General features: G+C 57.8%; 1 protein-coding gene across 1 annotated transcript in view; it reads left to right on the top strand.

Moving 5' to 3' along the window:
- The window catches only part of LOC132834487 (large neutral amino acids transporter small subunit 3-like), a 54,566-nt gene that overhangs the window by 18,293 nt on the left and 18,773 nt on the right, over window positions 1-17,500 (top strand). Inside the window, exons 5-7 of the mRNA XM_060853402.1 lie at window positions 8,519-8,611; window positions 9,733-9,866; window positions 11,606-11,778. Of these exons, the coding sequence (XP_060709385.1) occupies window positions 8,519-8,611; window positions 9,733-9,866; window positions 11,606-11,778 (400 nt within the window). The remainder of the gene's footprint in view (window positions 1-8,518; window positions 8,612-9,732; window positions 9,867-11,605; window positions 11,779-17,500) is intronic.

Below are 17,500 nucleotides of genomic sequence, written 5' to 3'. Positions count from 1 at the left end.
CCTCTCTCCCTGTGCCTGTCCCTCACCCTCCCTCTCTCTGAGCTTCTCTGTGCACGTGCTGCATTTTGAAAGTTGCTCAATGATATTTCGGGTTATTCCTGGAGCTCTGTTCCACCTCTCCGTCTGGCCAATGGGAAGGGGGGTGAGGGAAAGGATACGTGCATCAACAAACCCACCTCCCCCCTTCACAAACCCCCACCCCCCCAAACCACACCTCTCTCCACAGCCTGTCCCAGACAAGGACATACTGCAACACAGTGCAAAGGGACTGGCGCACTCTCAGGGTCAGGTGCACACAGCCCACAGGGACTGGCACACTCTCAGGGTCAGGTACACACAGCCCACAGGGACTGGCACACTCTCCGGGTCAGGTACACACAAAGCACAGGGACTGGCACACACTCCGGGTCAGGTACACACAAAGCACAGGGACTGGCACACTCTCAGGGTCAGGTGCACACAGCACAGGGACTGGCACACTCTCAGGGTCAGGTACACACAGCACAGGGACTGGCACACTCTCAGGGTCAGGTACACAGTGCACAGGGACTGGCACACTCTCACGGTCAGGTACACACAACACAGGGACTGGCACACTCTCAGGGTCAGGTGCACACAGCACAGGGACTGGCACACTCTCAGGGTCAGGTACACACAGCACAGGGACTGGCACACTCTCAGGGTCAGGTACACAGTGCACAGGGACTGGCACACTCTCACGGTCAGGTACACACAACACAGGGACTGGCACACTCTCAGGGTCAGGTACACACAGCACAGGGACTGGCACACTCTCAGGGTCAGGTACACACAGTGCACAGGGACTGGCAAACTCTCAGGGTCAGGTACACACAAAGCACAGGGACTGGCACACTCTCAGGGTCAGGTACACACAGCGCACAGGGACTGGCACACTCTCAGGGTCAGGTACACAGTGCACAGGGACTGGCACACTCTCAGGGTCAGGTACACACAGCACAGGGACTGGCACACTCTCAGGGTCAGGTACACACACAGCACAGGGGCTGGCACACTCTCAGGGTCAGGTACACAGTGCACAGGGAGTGGCACACTCTCAGGGTCAGGTACACAGTGCACAGGGACTGGCACACTCTCAGGGTCAGGTACACACAGCACAGGGACTGGCACACTCTCAGGGTCAGGTACACACAGTGCACAGGGACTGGCACACTCTCAGGGTCAGGTACACACAGTACACAGGGACTGGCACTCTCTCGGGGTCAGGTACACACAGTGCACAGGGGCTGGCACACTCTCAGGGTCAGGTACACAGTGCACAGGGAGTGGCACACTCTCAGGGTCAGGTACACAGTGCACAGGGACTGGCACACTCTCACGGTCAGGTACACACAACACAGGGACTGGCACACTCTCAGGGTCAGGTACACAGTGCACAGGGACTGGCACACTCTCACGGTCAGGTACACACAACACAGGGACTGGCACACTCTCAGGGTCAGGTACACACAGCACAGGGACTGGCACACTCTCAGGGTCAGGTACACACAGTGCACAGGGACTGGCAAACTCTCAGGGTCAGGTACACACAGTGCACAGGGACTGGCACACTCTCAGGGTCAGGTACACACAGCGCACAGGGACTGGCACACTCTCAGAGTCAGGTACACACAGTGCACAGGGACTGGCACACTCCCACGGTCAGGTACACACAACACAGGGACTGGCACACTCTCAGGGTCAGGTACACACAGCACAGGGACTGGCACACTCTCAGGGTCAGGTACACAGTGCACAGGGACTGGCACACTCTCAGGGTCAGGTACACACAGCACAGGGACTGGCGCACTCTCAGGGTCAGGTACACACAGCACAGGGACTGGCACACTCTCAGGGTCAGGTACACACAGTGCATAGGGACTGGCACACTCTCAGGGTCAGGTACACACAGCACAGGGACTGGCACACTCTCAGGGTCAGGTACACACAGTGCACAGGGACTGGCACACTCTCAGGGTCAGGTACATAGTGCACAGGGACTGGCACACTCTCAGGGTCAGGTACACACTGTACACAGGGACTGGCACTCTCTCGGGGTCAGGTACACACAGTGCACAGGGACTGGCACACTCTCAGGGTCAGGTACACACAGCGCACAGGGACTGGCACACTCTCAGGGTCAGGTACACACAGCGCACAGGGACTGGCACACTCTCAGGGTCAGGTACACAGTGCACAGGGACTGGCACACTCTCAGGGTCAGGTACACACAGTGCACAGGGACTGGCACACTCTCAGGGTCAGGTACACACAGTGCACAGGGACTGGCACACTCTCAGGGTCAGGTACACACTGCACAGGGACTGGCACACTCTCAGGGTCAGGTACACACTGCACAGGGACTGGCACACTCTCAGGGTCAGGTACACACTGTACACAGGGACTGGCACTCTCTCAGGGTCAGGTACACACAGCGCACAGGGACTGGCACACTCTCAGGGTCAGGTACACACAGCGCACAGGGACTGGCACACTCTCAGGGTCAGGTACACAGTGCACAGGGACTGGCACACTCTCAGGGTCAGGTACACACAGTGCACAGGGACTGGCACACTCTCAGGGTCAGGTACACACAGCGCACAGGGACTGGCACACTCTCAGGGTCAGGTACACACAGTGCACAGGGACTGGCACACTCTCAGGGTCAGGTACATAGTGCACAGGGACTGGCACACTCTCAGGGTCAGGTACACACTGTACACAGGGACTGGCACACTCTCAGGGTCAGGTACACACTGCACAGGGACTGGCACACTCTCAGGGTCAGGCACACACTGCACAGGGACTGGCACACTCTCAGGGTCAGGTACACAGTGATTCCCCCACTGCCCGATCCCCACTAAACCCCTTCCGTCCCACCTTCCCCTCACTCGCCCCCTCCATCCTTCCCTCCCCCCTTGTCCTCCCCAACCCCCACTCTGTTTCTCTCTCTCTCTCCCCCCTCCCTCCCATCCCCCTCACTCAGACCCTCCCTCCCTCCACCTCCCTCCTCCTCCCCCTAGACCCCCCCACCCTCAGTGTCTCTCGCCCTACCCTACCCTTGATTTCTCACGCACTCTCTCCCCCGTCATCATCCCCCCCTCCCTCTATCCTGGAACGCTCTCCCTCACTCAGATACTCCCCCATCATCATCCCCCCCCTCCCCCTATCCTGGAACGCTCTCCCTCACTCAGACCCTTCCCCATTATCATCCCGCCCCCCTCCCCCTTCCCTGGATCTCTCTCCCTCACTCAGACCCTCCCTCCCTCCATCTCACTCATCGCCCCCCTTCCCCTCACCCTAGGTCTCCCTCACCCTCCCTTTCCCCTCCACCCCTCACTCAGCCCCTCCTTCCCTCCACCCTCTCCTCCTCCCTTGTCGCTCGCAACACAGTGACCAACCCCCCCCCAACTCGTGTAAGACAGCTGCGTCACTTCCATCTTCTCTGTCCTGGTTAAAGACCGGGAACAGGGAGAGTGTTCTCAGTGGGAAATTCCCAGTTTGTTGCCCAGGGCCCAGGTTATCAGGGAATGCCAGCTCTCCCATGACCCGTGTCCTTGCCAATACAGCCCACTGTCTGGCAAGAACGCAAATAGTTCCCAAAACTCTCCCAAACTGTGTTTGCCCAAAATTAACAAGCATTTACTCACTTCTAATTCGCATATTTATTCAGTGTTATCATCCAAAGTTAATGTTTACCTGATGTGAACAAAATGTACTTTAGTAACGTGGAGTTGGAAGCGTTCCTCACTGGCGACACGCACACAATATTTGGGGCAGTGGTGCGTCACGTCCCAGAAACTCGACAGGACGCGACACGCAAACACAGCGGCCCCAGTCAGAGAGACGCACAGCGCGGGGAACCGACCCTTTGGCCTAACCCCATCCGTGCTGACCAGATATCCCAACCCGAAAGTCGGAGGCCGGACTCCGGTGGTGGGTAACTCACCTCCTGACCCCCTGACCCCACACACAAGCCGTCAAGGCGCAAACTGGTTGGCCCGCTCCCCAGCGAACATTGGCCTCGCTCTTGCCTCGGCCCCCAGGCCAGGCTTCAATAAGGTTCAGTTCCCAACACAGTGTGGAAACAGGCCCTTCGGCCCGACCAGGCCACACTAACCCAGCCAGACCCATTTCCCTCTGACTAATGCACCTAACACGATGGGACAATTTAGCACGGCCAATCCACCCTAACCTACACATCCCTGAACACTGTGGGACAATTTAGCACGGCCAATCCACCCTAACCTACACATCTTTTGATATGAGAGGAAACCGGAGCACCCGGAGGAAACCCAAGAAGACACGGGGAGTATGTGCAAATTCTTTACCCGTCCCTAGTCGCCCCTCTTGAGAAGGTGGGCGGGTGAGCTGCCATTTTAAACCACTGCAGTCCATATGCTGTGGGTGTACCCACAATGCCCTGAATGAGGGTACTCGGGGATTCTGAGGAAAATCAAGGCTTTTCCACCTGGCTAGGCCCAAGTGCTGCCCTGGCAGCTTGCCTTCCCAAGGCATGGACAAAGCAAGGACAGTTAACGCACGAGGCAGGGCTCAGGCTGGAACCTTCCGGAACCAGCTGCATGCACCAGAAATAAACAGGTTGCACAAGATCATCAGCTGAGCCAGAGAAAATACGTTTGGGGGGGACTCAGAGAGAGAGAGAGAGAGAGAGAGACACCCCCCCCCCACACACACACACACATACATACACACCCACACACACACACACCCCCACATACACACACACACACACACACCCACCCACACACACCCACACACCCACACACACCCACACTCTCTCTCACTGCCACAGACTCTCTCTCATATACACACACACACACACACACACCTGCCCCCAGTGTACTGGATGGTGCCTGGGGCACCGAGCTGGTCAGAGTCAGGCCGTACTAGCCTGAGCATGTGGCACACTGCCCACCGGGCATGGTGCCAGGCTGCGTGTTCCTGGAGCAGCTGCAGTTCATTTCAGATCATTGCCCTCACTTTGGCCTCCACATTGGACTGACCTCTGCCATTTACTGACCCTGCGCTCCCCTCCCCTCCCCCCCTCACACCCGTCCCCTGGACCGCTGAACGCTCCGAAATGCCCAGTCGGATCACATGAGGGTCAGGAAGTGGAAATCGTGCCTGGCAAACTGACATCAGGAGGGAATAGACAGGAGAGGTAGAGATGAACGTCAGATATTTGCATGAACTGAAAGGGTTAGGTGAGATACCACACGTGGGGTAACTTAAGACACAGGGCCGTGGTGTTGGGGTGGACAATTAACGTGGAGAGAGATTGACTTGGTGACGGGAGACAAAGAGAGATGGGAGGGACAAGGGGAGGCAATTTCAGGGTGACCGCCTGTAACTAGGGGTGCGCCACAAGGATAAATGGTGGTGGCCACAATTAATTATAAAATATATTAATGACTTGAGTGAGGACTGTGAAAGGACCAAGTCTGTGAATGACACAGTCATTGAGTTTCGGAGCCATGAGATCATTCTGCAGCTGTACAAAACTCTGGTGCGGCCGCACTTGGGGTATCGCGTACAGTTCTGGTCACCGCGTGATAGGAAGGAGGTGGAAGCTTTGGGAAGGGCCAACAGGAGATTTATCAGGACATTACCATGGTATGGAGGGAAGGCTGAGGGATTTGAGGCTGTTCCCGTTCCAGAGAACAAGGGTGAGAGGTGCGGCCCTCCCTCAGCACTGACCCTCCGACAGTGCGGCCCTCCCTCAGCACTGACCCTCTGACAGTGCCCACTCCCTCAGCACTGACCCTCCGACAGTGCGGCCCTCCCTCAGCACTGACCCTCCGACAGTGCGGCCCTCCCTCAGCACTGACCCTTCGACAGTGCGGCCCTCCCTCAGCACTGACCCTTCGACAGTGCGGCCCTCCCTCAGCACTGACCCTTCGACAGTGCCCACTCCCTCAACACTGACCCTCTGACAGTGCCCACTCCCTCAGCACTGACCCTCCGACAGTGCGGCACTCCCTCAGCACTGACCCTCCGACAGTGCGGCCCTCCCTCAGCACTGACCCTCCGACAGTGCCCACTCCCTCAGCACTGACCCTCCGATAGTGCGGCACTCCCTCAGCACTGACCCTCCGACAGTGCCCACTCCCTCAGCACTGACTCTCCGACAGTGCGGCACTTCTTCAGCACTGACCCTCCGACAGTGCAGCCCTCCCTCAGCACTGACCCTCCGACAGTGCCCACTCCCTCAGCACTGACCCTCCGACAGTGCCCACTCCCTCAGCACTGACCCTCCAACAGTGCGGCGCTCCCTCAGCACTGTCCCTCCAACAGTGCGGCTCTCCCTCAGCACTGACCCTCAGACAGTGCGGCACTCCCTCAGCACTGACCCTCAGACAGTGTGGCGCTCCCTCAGCACTGACCCTCCGACAGTGCGGCACTCCCTCAGCACTGACTCTCCGACAGTGCGGCCCTCCCTCAGCACTGACCCTCCGACAGTGCGGCCCTCCCTCAGCACTGACCCTCCGACAGTGCCCACTCCCTCAGCACTGACCCTCCGACAGTGCGGCCCTCCCTCAGCACTGACTCTCCGACAGTGCGGCACTCCCTCAGCACTGACCCTCAGACAGTGCGGCACTCCCTCAGCACTGACTCTCCGACAGCGCGGCGCTCCCTCAGCACTGACTGCGCTGCGGCCGCAGTGACAGTGTTATCCTGTGCCGGGCTGTGACACATCACTGGCGTGGTGAAAGTAAAGGTGTTTTGAAAGCTTGTGGGAACCAGGCGTTTGGAATTATCCAAATGCTGGCGAGCCAGAATAGCAGGTCTGTGGCATTGTCAATGCTGTGTGAGCGTTGACATTCATTTCACGGTGTGTAATCACAGTGTGGGTGTTGGTGTAACCACACCTGGAATGAATTCCCCGCTGGTTTCAGCCTTGTCTTTTAGGAGGGATGCACTACGTAACTGTGGGCCTCATGGTCACATGACTGATCCCAGCCTTGGAGGGCATTGCCTTAGATGGCGGGTTCATATGTTCCCACATTAATCTGAGCCTCCCTCCCTCCCCCTTCACTCTCACACAGCACCTTTCAGACCCTAACCCCTCGAGTGACCCTCACTCTCAGGCAGCGCCTTCCAGACCCTAACCCCTCGAGTGACCCTCCCTCCCTCCCCCCTCACTCTCAGGCAGCGCCTTCCAGACCCTAACCCCTCGAGTGACCCTCCCTCCCTTCCTCCCCCCTCACTCTCAGGCAGCGCCTTCCAGACCTTAACCCCTCGAGTGACCCTCCCTCCCTCTCCCCTCACTCTCAGGCAGCACCTTCCAGACCTTAACCCCTCGAGTGACCCTCCCTCTCAGGCAGCGCCTTCCAGACCCTAACCCCTCGAGTGACCCTCCCCCCTCACTCAGGCAGCGCCTCCCAGACCTTAACCCCTCGAGTGACCCTCCCTTCCTCTCCCCTCACTCTCAGGCAGCACCTTCCAGACCTTAACCCCTCGAGTGACCCTCCCTCTCAGGCAGCACCTTCCAGACCTTAACCCCTCGAGTGACCCTCCCTTCCTCTCCCCTCACTCTCAGGCAGCACCTTCCAGACCCTAACCCCTCGAGTGACCCTCCCTCCCTCCCCCCTCACTCTCAGGCAGCACCTTCCACACCCTAACCCCTCACGGAGTGAAAAGCTTTCTCCTGGTGTCTCTCGGTGTTCCTGTCACCAGTCCCCTTCAATCCGTGTCCCTCTGGATCCTCATCTTCCCACCAATGGGAACGGTTTCTCCCTCTCGACGCTCTCCAGCTCCCCACCCCCTCGCGATCTCGAACCCCTCGATCGAATCTCCTCTCGATGATCTTGTCTCTGAGGAGACCAGGCCCGGCCTCTCCGGTCTATCCCAGTCACCGAGGGCCCACATCCCCCGGGATTATCCACGTGGTCCGTATCCACACCCTCTCGGATCCCTTCCCCCCATCTCTCTTAAGGGCAGTGTCCGGAATTGGTGTTGGAATGAGACCAGGAAACAAGAGAAACATATTCAAACAGTTTCCCTTCAGAGTTTGTTTGCCAAACTGCACCCCTGCGGGTAAGGCCTAGCTGGCTAGGCTTCTGTGTGCGTTAGGCCTCAGGGTTTGTCCCTTCGCCTGACCCCTAGAAAAGACAACCTTTTGGCAGAGGGCATCCCAAGGTGACTCCACACCATGAGAAATGTCACCGGAATATCGGTTTGCCGCAGTCGGAGTCGGTGTAGCGCAGGTCAGAGAGACACTGTGCCAACCATCCTCGGATATTTTCCCCGTTGCTGTCCCATCTCGGGCTGGAGGTCCTGCATCCCTCGTGGTCCTGTCTCCCCGGTGGCCTCCTCCTGTGCCTTGCTGTGGGTCAGACTGCCCCTTCCACCTCACACCCTGGGAGGCAGCTGGGGGAGGTGGGAGTGGAACCTCAAAGGGGCATTGTGGGAAACGGTCGGCCATGTTGGGAAGCTGCCACTGACCCGCGGATGGTTTTGTTTTTGGCTGTTGCAGTTACCAAACATGTTCGGCAACTTGCGGTCGACCATCATGTCCCTGATGATTGGCTCATACGCATCCTCTGCTGTCACCTTCCCTGGAATTAAGGTAAGCCCCATAACTGCACATGCTCTCTCCCTGTCTCTCTCTCTCTTTCTCTCTGTCTCTCTCACTCTCTCTGTCTCACCCTCTCTTTTACAGATTCTCTCTCTGTCACTCTCTAGCACTTTCTCTCTCTCTCTCTCTCTCCTTCTATTTTCTTCTGTGTGTTTCTCTCTTCCCGTCTCTCTCTCTCTCTCTGTGTTCTTTCTCTCACAGCCTGTCTCTCCCCTTATATGCTCTCCCTATCTTTCTCTCTCCTCGTTTCTCTCCCTCCCTCCTCGTTTCTCTCTCCCTCTCTCTCTCCCATATCTCTGTCTCTCCCTCTATGTCTACCCACCTCCCCCCGTCTTTACGATTAGAATCCCTACAGTGTGGAAACAGGCCCTTGGGCCCAACAAGTCCACACTGACCCTCTGAAGAGTATCCCACCCAGACCCATTACCCTTCATTTACCCCTGACTAACGTCCCTAACCTACACATCCCTGAACACTACGGGCAATTTCCTGTGGCCATTCCACCTTAACCCGCACATCTTTGGACTGTGGGAGGAAACCGGAGCATCGGGAGGACTCCCACCCGGAGGAAGCATGGAGTCTTTCTGTTTTGTGTGGGTGGAGATAAGCTCACTACCACGAGCAGGGCGTGAGATTAGGGTAACCGGTCACTAGGCCCAGATTGAAGCCTGCAGCTTTCCCGTTTTGTGTGGCTAGAGATAAGCTCACTGCCACGAAAAGGGTGTGAGATTAAGGTAACCGGTCACTAGGCCCGGATTGAAGCCTGCAGCTTTCCCGTTTTGTGTGGCGAGAGATAAGCTCACTGCCATGAGCAGGGCATAAGATTAGGGTAACCGGTCACTAGGCCTGGATTGAAGCCTGCAGCTTTCCCACTTTGTGTGGCTAGAGATAAGCTCACTGCCACGAGCAGGGCATAAGATTAGGGTAACCGGTCACCAGGCCCGGGTTGAAGCCTGACGCTTTCCCTGCAGATGGCGGTGGGAGTAGGGGGGAGTGCTCACTTAGGTCACAAAGTATGAGATTTGGTCAACCTGGGACTAGGCCCGGATTGCAGCCTGGGCCTTTCCCGCCGCGCTGTTGCAGGGAATCAAGGCTGCCTTCTCCTCCCGCAGGTGATCTACGACTTTGGCGTCTCGTTCATCGTCATCATGTACACGTGGGCTGGGCTGGCCTGTCTCGTCTTCCTGAACTGCTACGTCAACTGGCCCCTCCAGGCCTTCCCAGACCCCGAAGAGGCCAGTTACGTGTAAGTGACGCCCTTTTCCCCCCCAATGGGGTGGACGTGAGAGGGGGGGGGTGTGGGGATGGGGTGTCAGTGCCGATCAGAGGGGGTGGGGAAGGGGAGCGTGGTACACAGACAACGAGACGATACCCAGCTCCGGCAGTTTGGTTAAAGCGAAACCCAGACAAAAACAGAAGTTAAATGGAAGTTAAAGTAATGGCGAGGGACGTTATTGCATGTGGCACTGATCCCACAGACAACACAGAGCAATAAATCCAGAATAGGGGGGCTTGGATACCGACCCTGCTGATATTGGACGTGAGGTTAGAGAGGCAAGCAATAAGGGAACACTTGGAACTGCGAGCACGGGTAAATCAAAGTTAGTAACAATACCAGAGAGGAGGCACCCTGACCGTGTATAGAGTCACAGAGATGTACAGCGTTAAGTCATAAACCATATCGCTGCTGCTGTGACCAGTTATAACCAGTACCAGCGCGAAATACAGCCTTACTGACAGGGTTTCTGTCACCAGTCCGAGGACCAGTGCTTTAGGCACCACATTACTGGCATCATGCCCGTCATCACAGGCACCCACAGAGTCCTACAGATGTCCAGCACGGAAACAGACCCTTCGGTCCGGCCCTTCCAGGTATCCCAACCCAATCTAGTCCCACCTGCCAGCACCCACCCTCCAAACCCTTCCTATCCATATCCCCATCCAAATGCCTCTTAAATGTTGTCATTGTACCAGCCCCCACCACATCCTCTGGCAGCTCATTCCACACACGTACCACCCTCTGGGGGAAAAAGTTGCCCCTTAGGTCCCTTTTATATCTTTCCCCTCTCACCCTAAACCTATGCCCCTCTAGTTCTGGACTCCCCCACCCCAGGGAAAAGACTTTGTCTATTTACCCTATCCATGCCCCTCATGATTTTATAAACCTCTATAAGGTCACCCCTCAGCCTCCGACACTCCAGGGAAAACAGCCCCAGCCTGTTCAGCCTCTCCCTGTAGCTCAGACCCTCCAACCCTGACAACGTCCTTGTAAATCTTTCCTGAAGCCTTTCAAGTTTCACAACATCTTTCCGATAGGAAGGAGACCAGAATTGCACCCAATATTCCAACAGGGGCCTAACCAATGTCCTGTACAGCCGCAACATGACCTCCCAACTCCTGTACTCAATACTCTGACCAATAAAGGAAACGCTGCCTTCACTATCCTATCTACCTGCGACTCCACTTTCAAGGAGCTATTAACCTGCACTCCAAGGTCTCTGTGTTCAGCAACACTCCCCAGGACCTGACCATTAAGTGGATATATATAAGGGCTGGTTGTCTGGATTAACACGTTGAGGAACCAGTGAGAGAATAGGTGACATTAGCCCTGGCATCGAGAAAGGAACGGTTAGCAGTGTGGGGAAGACTGACCGTAATACGGTCGAATTCCTCACCAGGATGAGGAATTGGTTCTGAGACAGGAATCAGAATGGGAGAAGCTGCGAGGGGAGTGAGGCCACAGGGAGGCTCTGAGGTTTCGGGGGGGGGGGACGTTATTAAAAAGGGACGAGGGTCTTCAGAAAGCAAGTGGGTGGACCTGGAAACAGTGTTGGGGCGGTTGGGGGAGGAGGTGTGAAACGGGGCAGAGACCCCCCCCTGTGGTGAACGGGGGAGGGCGGAGCCAGCTCAGACAGGGAGGGTGTTCGGTCAGCCTCCGCTCCGAGGAGGTCAGCGCTGACACTCGTGACTCCTTCCCGCCGGCAGGAAGAAGATCAAGCTCAGTAGCCTGGCCCTGGACCACAAGGTGACCGGCGACAGGTTTTACGTCCACGTCAGTAACGTGGGCCAGAGGCTGAGCCAGAAACTTCCGGAACACGACGAGTTCAAACATCTCTCCACAGACAGCATAGCCAAGGCTGACAGCACCAAGAAAGAGAGTAAGTGGCTCAGCAGCCCCACCCCGCGCATAAAGGGACCTGCACAGCCCCACCCCGCGCTTAAAGGGACCTGCACAGCCCCACCCCTTCACTCTTAAAGGGACCCGCACAGCCCCACCCCGCGCTTAAAGGGACCTGCACAGCCCCACACCCTCCCTCTTAAAGGGACCTGAACAGTCCCAACCCACTCTTAAAGGGACCTGTACAGTCCCACCCCCTCACTCTTAAAGGGACCTGCACAGCTATACACCCTCACTCTTAAAGGGACCTGCACAGCCCCAACCCTCACTCTTAAAGGGACCTGCACAGCTCCAACCCCTCACTCTTAAAGGGACCTGCACAGTCCCGCCCCCCCTCGCTCTTAAAGGGACCTGCATAGCCCCACCCCCTCATTCTTAAAGGGACATGCACAGTCCCCCCCCCTCGCTCTTAAAGGGACCTGCACAGCCCCAACCCCTCATTCTTAAAGGGACCTGCACAGCCGCAACCCCCTCACTCTTAAAGGGACATGCACAGCCCCAACCCGCTCTTAAAGGGACCTGCACAGCCACACCCCCTCACTCTTAAAGGGACCTGCCAGCCCCACCCCTCTTAAAGGTACCTGCACAGCCCCACCCCACTCTTAAAGGGACCTGTACAGCCCCACCCTGCGCTTAAAGGGACCTGCACAGCCCCACCCCCTCACTCTTAAAGAGACCTGCACAGCCCCAACCCCTCACTCTTAAAGGGACCTGCACAGTCCCACCCCCCCCTCGCTCTTAAAGGGACTTGCACAGCCCCAACCCCTCATTCTTAAAGGGACCTGCACAGCCGCAACCCCCTCACTCTTAAAGGGACATGCACAGCCCCAACCCGCTCTTAAAGGGACCTGCACAGCCCCACCCCCTCACTCTTAAAGGGACCTGCACAGTCCCACCCCCTCACTCTTAAAGGGACCTGCACAGCTATACACCATCACTCTTAAAGGGACCTGCACAGCCCCAACCCTCACTCTTAAAGGGACCTGCACAGCCCCACCCCCACCCTCTTAAAGGGACCGGCACAGCCCCGCCTCATCACTCTTAAAGGGTCCTGCACAGCCCCAACCCCTCACTCTTAAAGGGACCTGCACAGCCGCAACCCCCTCACTCTTAAAGGGACATGCACAGCCTCAACCTGCTCTTAAAGGGACCTGCACAGCCACACCCCCTCACTCTTAAAGGGACCTGCACAGTCCCACCCCCCTCACTCTTAAAGGGACCTGCACAGCCCCACCCCACTCTTAAAGGGACCTGCACAGCCCCGCCTCATCACTCTTAAAGGGACCTGTACAGCCCCACCCTGCGCTTAAAGGGACCTGCACAGCCCCAACCCCTCACTCTTAAAGGGACCTGCACAGTCCTGCCCCCTCGCACTTAAAGGGACCTGCATAGCCCCACCCCCTCACTCTTAAAGGCACATGCACAGTCCCGCCCCCCCCCGCTCTTAAACGGACCTGCACAGCCCCACCCCCGTGCTTAAAGGGACCTGCACAGCCCCACCCCGCGCGTAAAGGGACCTGCACAGCCCCACCCCGCGCGTAAAGGGACCTGCACAGCCCCACCCCGCGCTTAAAGGGACCTGCACAGCCCCACCCCGCGCGTAAAGGGACCTGCACAGCCCCACCCCGCGCTTAATGGGACCTGCACAGCCCCACCTCCCTCACCCTTAAAGGGACCTGCACAGCTCCGCCCCCTCACTCTTAAAGGGACCTGCACAGCCCCACATCCCTCACTCTTAAAGGGACCTGCACAGCCCCACTCCGCGCGTAAAGGGACCTGCACAGCCCCACCTCCCTCACCCTTAAAGGGACCTGCACAGCTCCAACCCCTCACTCTTAAAGGGACCTGCACAGCCCCACCTCCCTCACTCTTAAAGGGACCTGCACAGCTCCAACCCCTCACTCTTAAAGGGACCTGCACAGTCCTGCCCCCCCCTCGCTCTTAAAGGGACCTGCATAGCCCCACTCCCTCACTCTTAAAGGGACCTGCACAGCCACAACCCCCTCATTCTTAAAGGGACCTGCACAGCCGCAACCCCCTCACTCTTAAAGGGACATGCACAGCCTCAACCCGCTCTTAAAGGGACCTGCACAGCCACACCCCCTCACTCTTAAAGGGACCTGCACAGTCCCACCCCCTCACTCTTAAAGGGACCTGCACAGTCCCACCCCCTCACTCTTAAAGGTACCTGCACAGCCCCACCCCGCTCTTAAAGGGACCTGTACAGCCCCACCCTGCGCTTAAAGGGACCTGCACAGCCCCACCCCTCACTCTTAAAGAGACCTGCACAGCCCCAACCCCTCACTCTTAAAGGGACCTGCACAGTCCTGCCCCCTCGCACTTAAAGGGACCTGCATAGCCCCACCCCCTCACTCTTAAAGGCACATGCACAGTCCCGCCCCCCCCTCGCTCTTAAAGGGACTTGCACAGCCCCAACCCCTCATTCTTAAAGGGACCTGCACAGCCGCAACCCCCTCACTCTTAAAGGGACATGCACAGCCCCAACCCGCTCTTAAAGGGACCTGCACAGCCACACCCCCTCACTCTTAAAGGGACCTGCACAGTCCCACCCCCTCACTCTTAAAGGGACCTGCACAGCCCCACCCCCACCCTCTTAAAGGGACCGGCACAGCCCCGCCTCATCACTCTTAAAGGGTCCTGCACAGCCCCAACCCCTCACTCTTAAAGGGACCTGCACAGCCCCACCCCGCGCTTAAAGGGACCTGCACAGCCCCACCCCCTCACTCTTAAAGAGACCTGCATAGCCCCACCCCCTCACTCTTAAAGGCACATGCACAGTTTCCCCCCCCTCGCTCTTAAAGCGACCTGCTCAGCCCCAATCCCCTCACTCTTAAAGGGACATGCACAGGCCCAACCTGCTCTTAAAGGGACCTGCACAGCCACACCCCCTCACTCTTAAAGGGACCTGCACAGTTCCACCCCCTCACTCTTAAAGGGACCTGCACAGTCCCACCCGCTCACTCTTAAAGGGACCTGCACAGCTATACACCATCACTCTTAAAGGGACCTGCACAGCCCCACCCCCTCCCTCTTAAAGGGACCTGCACAGCCCCGCCTCATCACTCTTAAAGGGACCTGCACAGCCCCAACCCCTCACTCTTAAAGGGACCTGCACAGCCCCACCCCGCTCTTAAAGGGACCTGCACAGCCCCACCCCCCTCACTCTTAAAGGGACCTACACAGCCCTGCCCTTCACTCTTAAAGGGACCTGCACAGCCCCAACTCCTCACTCTTAAAGGGACTGGCACAGCCCCAACCCCTCCCTCTTAAAGGGACCTGCACAGTCCCAACCCGCTCTTAAGGGGACCTGCACAGCCCCACCCTGCTCTTAAAGGGACCTACACAGCCCCACCCCTCACTCTTAAAGGGACCTGCACAGCCCCACCCCCTCACTCTTAAAGGGACCTGCACAGCCCCACCCTGCGCTTAAAGGGACCTGCACAGCCCCACCCCTCACTCTTAAAGGGACCTGCACAGCCCCACCTCCTCACTCTTAAAGGGACCTGCACAGCCCCACCCCCCTCACTTTTAAAGGGACCTGCACAGCCCCACCCCCTCACTCTTAAAGGGACCTGCACAGCCCTCACTCCCTCTTCAAGGGACCTACGCAGCCCCACCCACTCCCTCTTAAAGGGACCTGCACAGCCCCACCCCTCACTCTTAAAGGGACCTGCACAGCCCCACCCCCTCACTCTTAAAGGGACCTGCACAGCCCCACCCCCCCTCACTTTTAAAGGGACCTGCACAGCCACACCCCGCTCTTAAAGGGACCTGCACAGCCCCACCCCCCTCACTCTTAAAGGGACCTGCACAGCCCTCACTCCCTCTTCAAGGGACCTACGCAGCCCCACCCACTCCCTCTTAAAGGGACCTGCACAGCCCCACCCCTCACTCTTAAAGGGACCTGCACAGCCCCACCCCCTCACTCTTAAAGGGACCTGCACAGCCCCACCCCCCCTCACTTTTAAAGGGACCTGCACAGCCACACCCCGCTCTTAAAGGGACCTGCACAGCCCCACCCCCCTCACTCTTAAAGGGACCTGCACAGCCCTCACTCCCTCTTCAAGGGACCTACGCAGCCCCACCCACTCCCTCTTAAAGGGACCTGCACAGCCCCACCCCCTCACTCTTAAAGGGACCTGCACAGCCCCACCCCCTCACTCTTAAAGGGACCTGCACAGCCCTCACTCCCTCTTCAAGGGACCTACGCAGCCCCACCCACTCCCTCTTAAAGGGACCTGCACAGCCGCACCCCTCACTCTTAAAGGGACCTGCACAGCCCCACCTCCTCACTCTTAAAGGGACCTGCACAGCCCCACCCCCCTCACTTTTAAAGGGACCTGCACAGCCACACCCCGCTCTTAAAGGGACCTGCACAGCCCCACCCCCTCACTCTTAAAGGGACCTGCACAGCCCTCACTCCCTCTTCAAGGGACCTACGCAGCCCCACCCACTCCCTCTTAAAGGGACCTGCACAGCCCCACCCCTCACTCTTAAAGGGACCTTCACAGCCCCACCCCTCCTCACTTTTAAAGGGACCTGCACAGCCCCACCCCCTCACTCTTAAAGGGACTTGCACAGCCCTCACTCCCTCTTAAAGGGACCTATTCAGCCCCGCCTCATCACTTTTAAAGGGACCTGCACAGCCACACCCTGCTCTTAAAGGGACCTGCACAGCCCCACCCCCTCACTCTTAAAGGGACCTGCACAGCCCTCACTCCCTCTTCAAGGGACCTACGCAGCCCCACCCACTCCCTCTTAAAGGGACCTGCACAGCCCCACCCCTCACTCTTAAAGGGACCTGCACAGCCCCACCCCTCCTCACTTTTAAAGGGACCTGCACAGCCCCACCCCCTCACTCTTAAAGGGACCTACTCAGCCCCGCCTCATCACTCTTAAAAGGAGCTGCACGGCCCCGCCTCATCACTCTTAAAGGGACCTGCACAGCCCCAACCCCTCCTTCTTAAAGGGACCTGCAGAGCCCCAACCCCTCCCTCTTAAAGGGACCTGCACGGACCTAACCCCCTCGCTCTTAAAGGGACCTGCACAGCCCTGCTCCCTCACTCCCTCTTAAAGGGACTTGCACTGTCCTGCCTCTTAAGGGGACCTTCAAGATCTTCCCTCGTTCTTAAAAGAACCTGCATGGGCCTCCCTCACTCCCTGTTAAAGGGAAAAGCACAGTCCTCCGTCCGCCATTCTTAAAGAGACTAGCACAGGCCTTCCATTTAAAGGGACCTGTACCGATTTCCCTCAATCTTAAAGGGAGCTGCACCGCTCTCCCTCAATCTTAAAGGGACCTGCATCGATCTCTCTCAATCTTAAAGGGACCTGCACCGCTCTCCTTCGGCCTTAAAGAGACCTGCACCACTCTCCCTCAATCTTAAAGGGACCTGCACCGCTCTCCCTTGGCCTTAAAGGGACCTGCACTGCTCTCCCTTGCTCTGACATTGCAGCGTGACATGCTGTGAAATACCCGAAAAAGTTGTTGTTGTCTCTGTCCAGGCTGATGGGGGGAGGGCGGGGCCGCTGAGGAAGGATTCTGAGTGGGGGGGAGACACAGAGGAGATGGTTCCTGTGGCGTTTCACACCGGGATGTGGGAGCCATCAACAAACAGCAGTCCGTCGGGAATTCTGGAGAGAGGGAGTGTGTCAGAGACACAGAGAGAGAGAGAGAGAGACAG

The sequence above is a fragment of the Hemiscyllium ocellatum genome, chromosome 40, assembly GCF_020745735.1.
Source record: "Hemiscyllium ocellatum isolate sHemOce1 chromosome 40, sHemOce1.pat.X.cur, whole genome shotgun sequence".
In the NCBI taxonomy this organism is placed as follows: Eukaryota; Metazoa; Chordata; class Chondrichthyes; order Orectolobiformes; family Hemiscylliidae; genus Hemiscyllium; species Hemiscyllium ocellatum.
The sequence above is the reverse complement of the archived record's forward strand: the minus strand, read 5'-3'. Positions and strand labels throughout refer to the sequence as shown.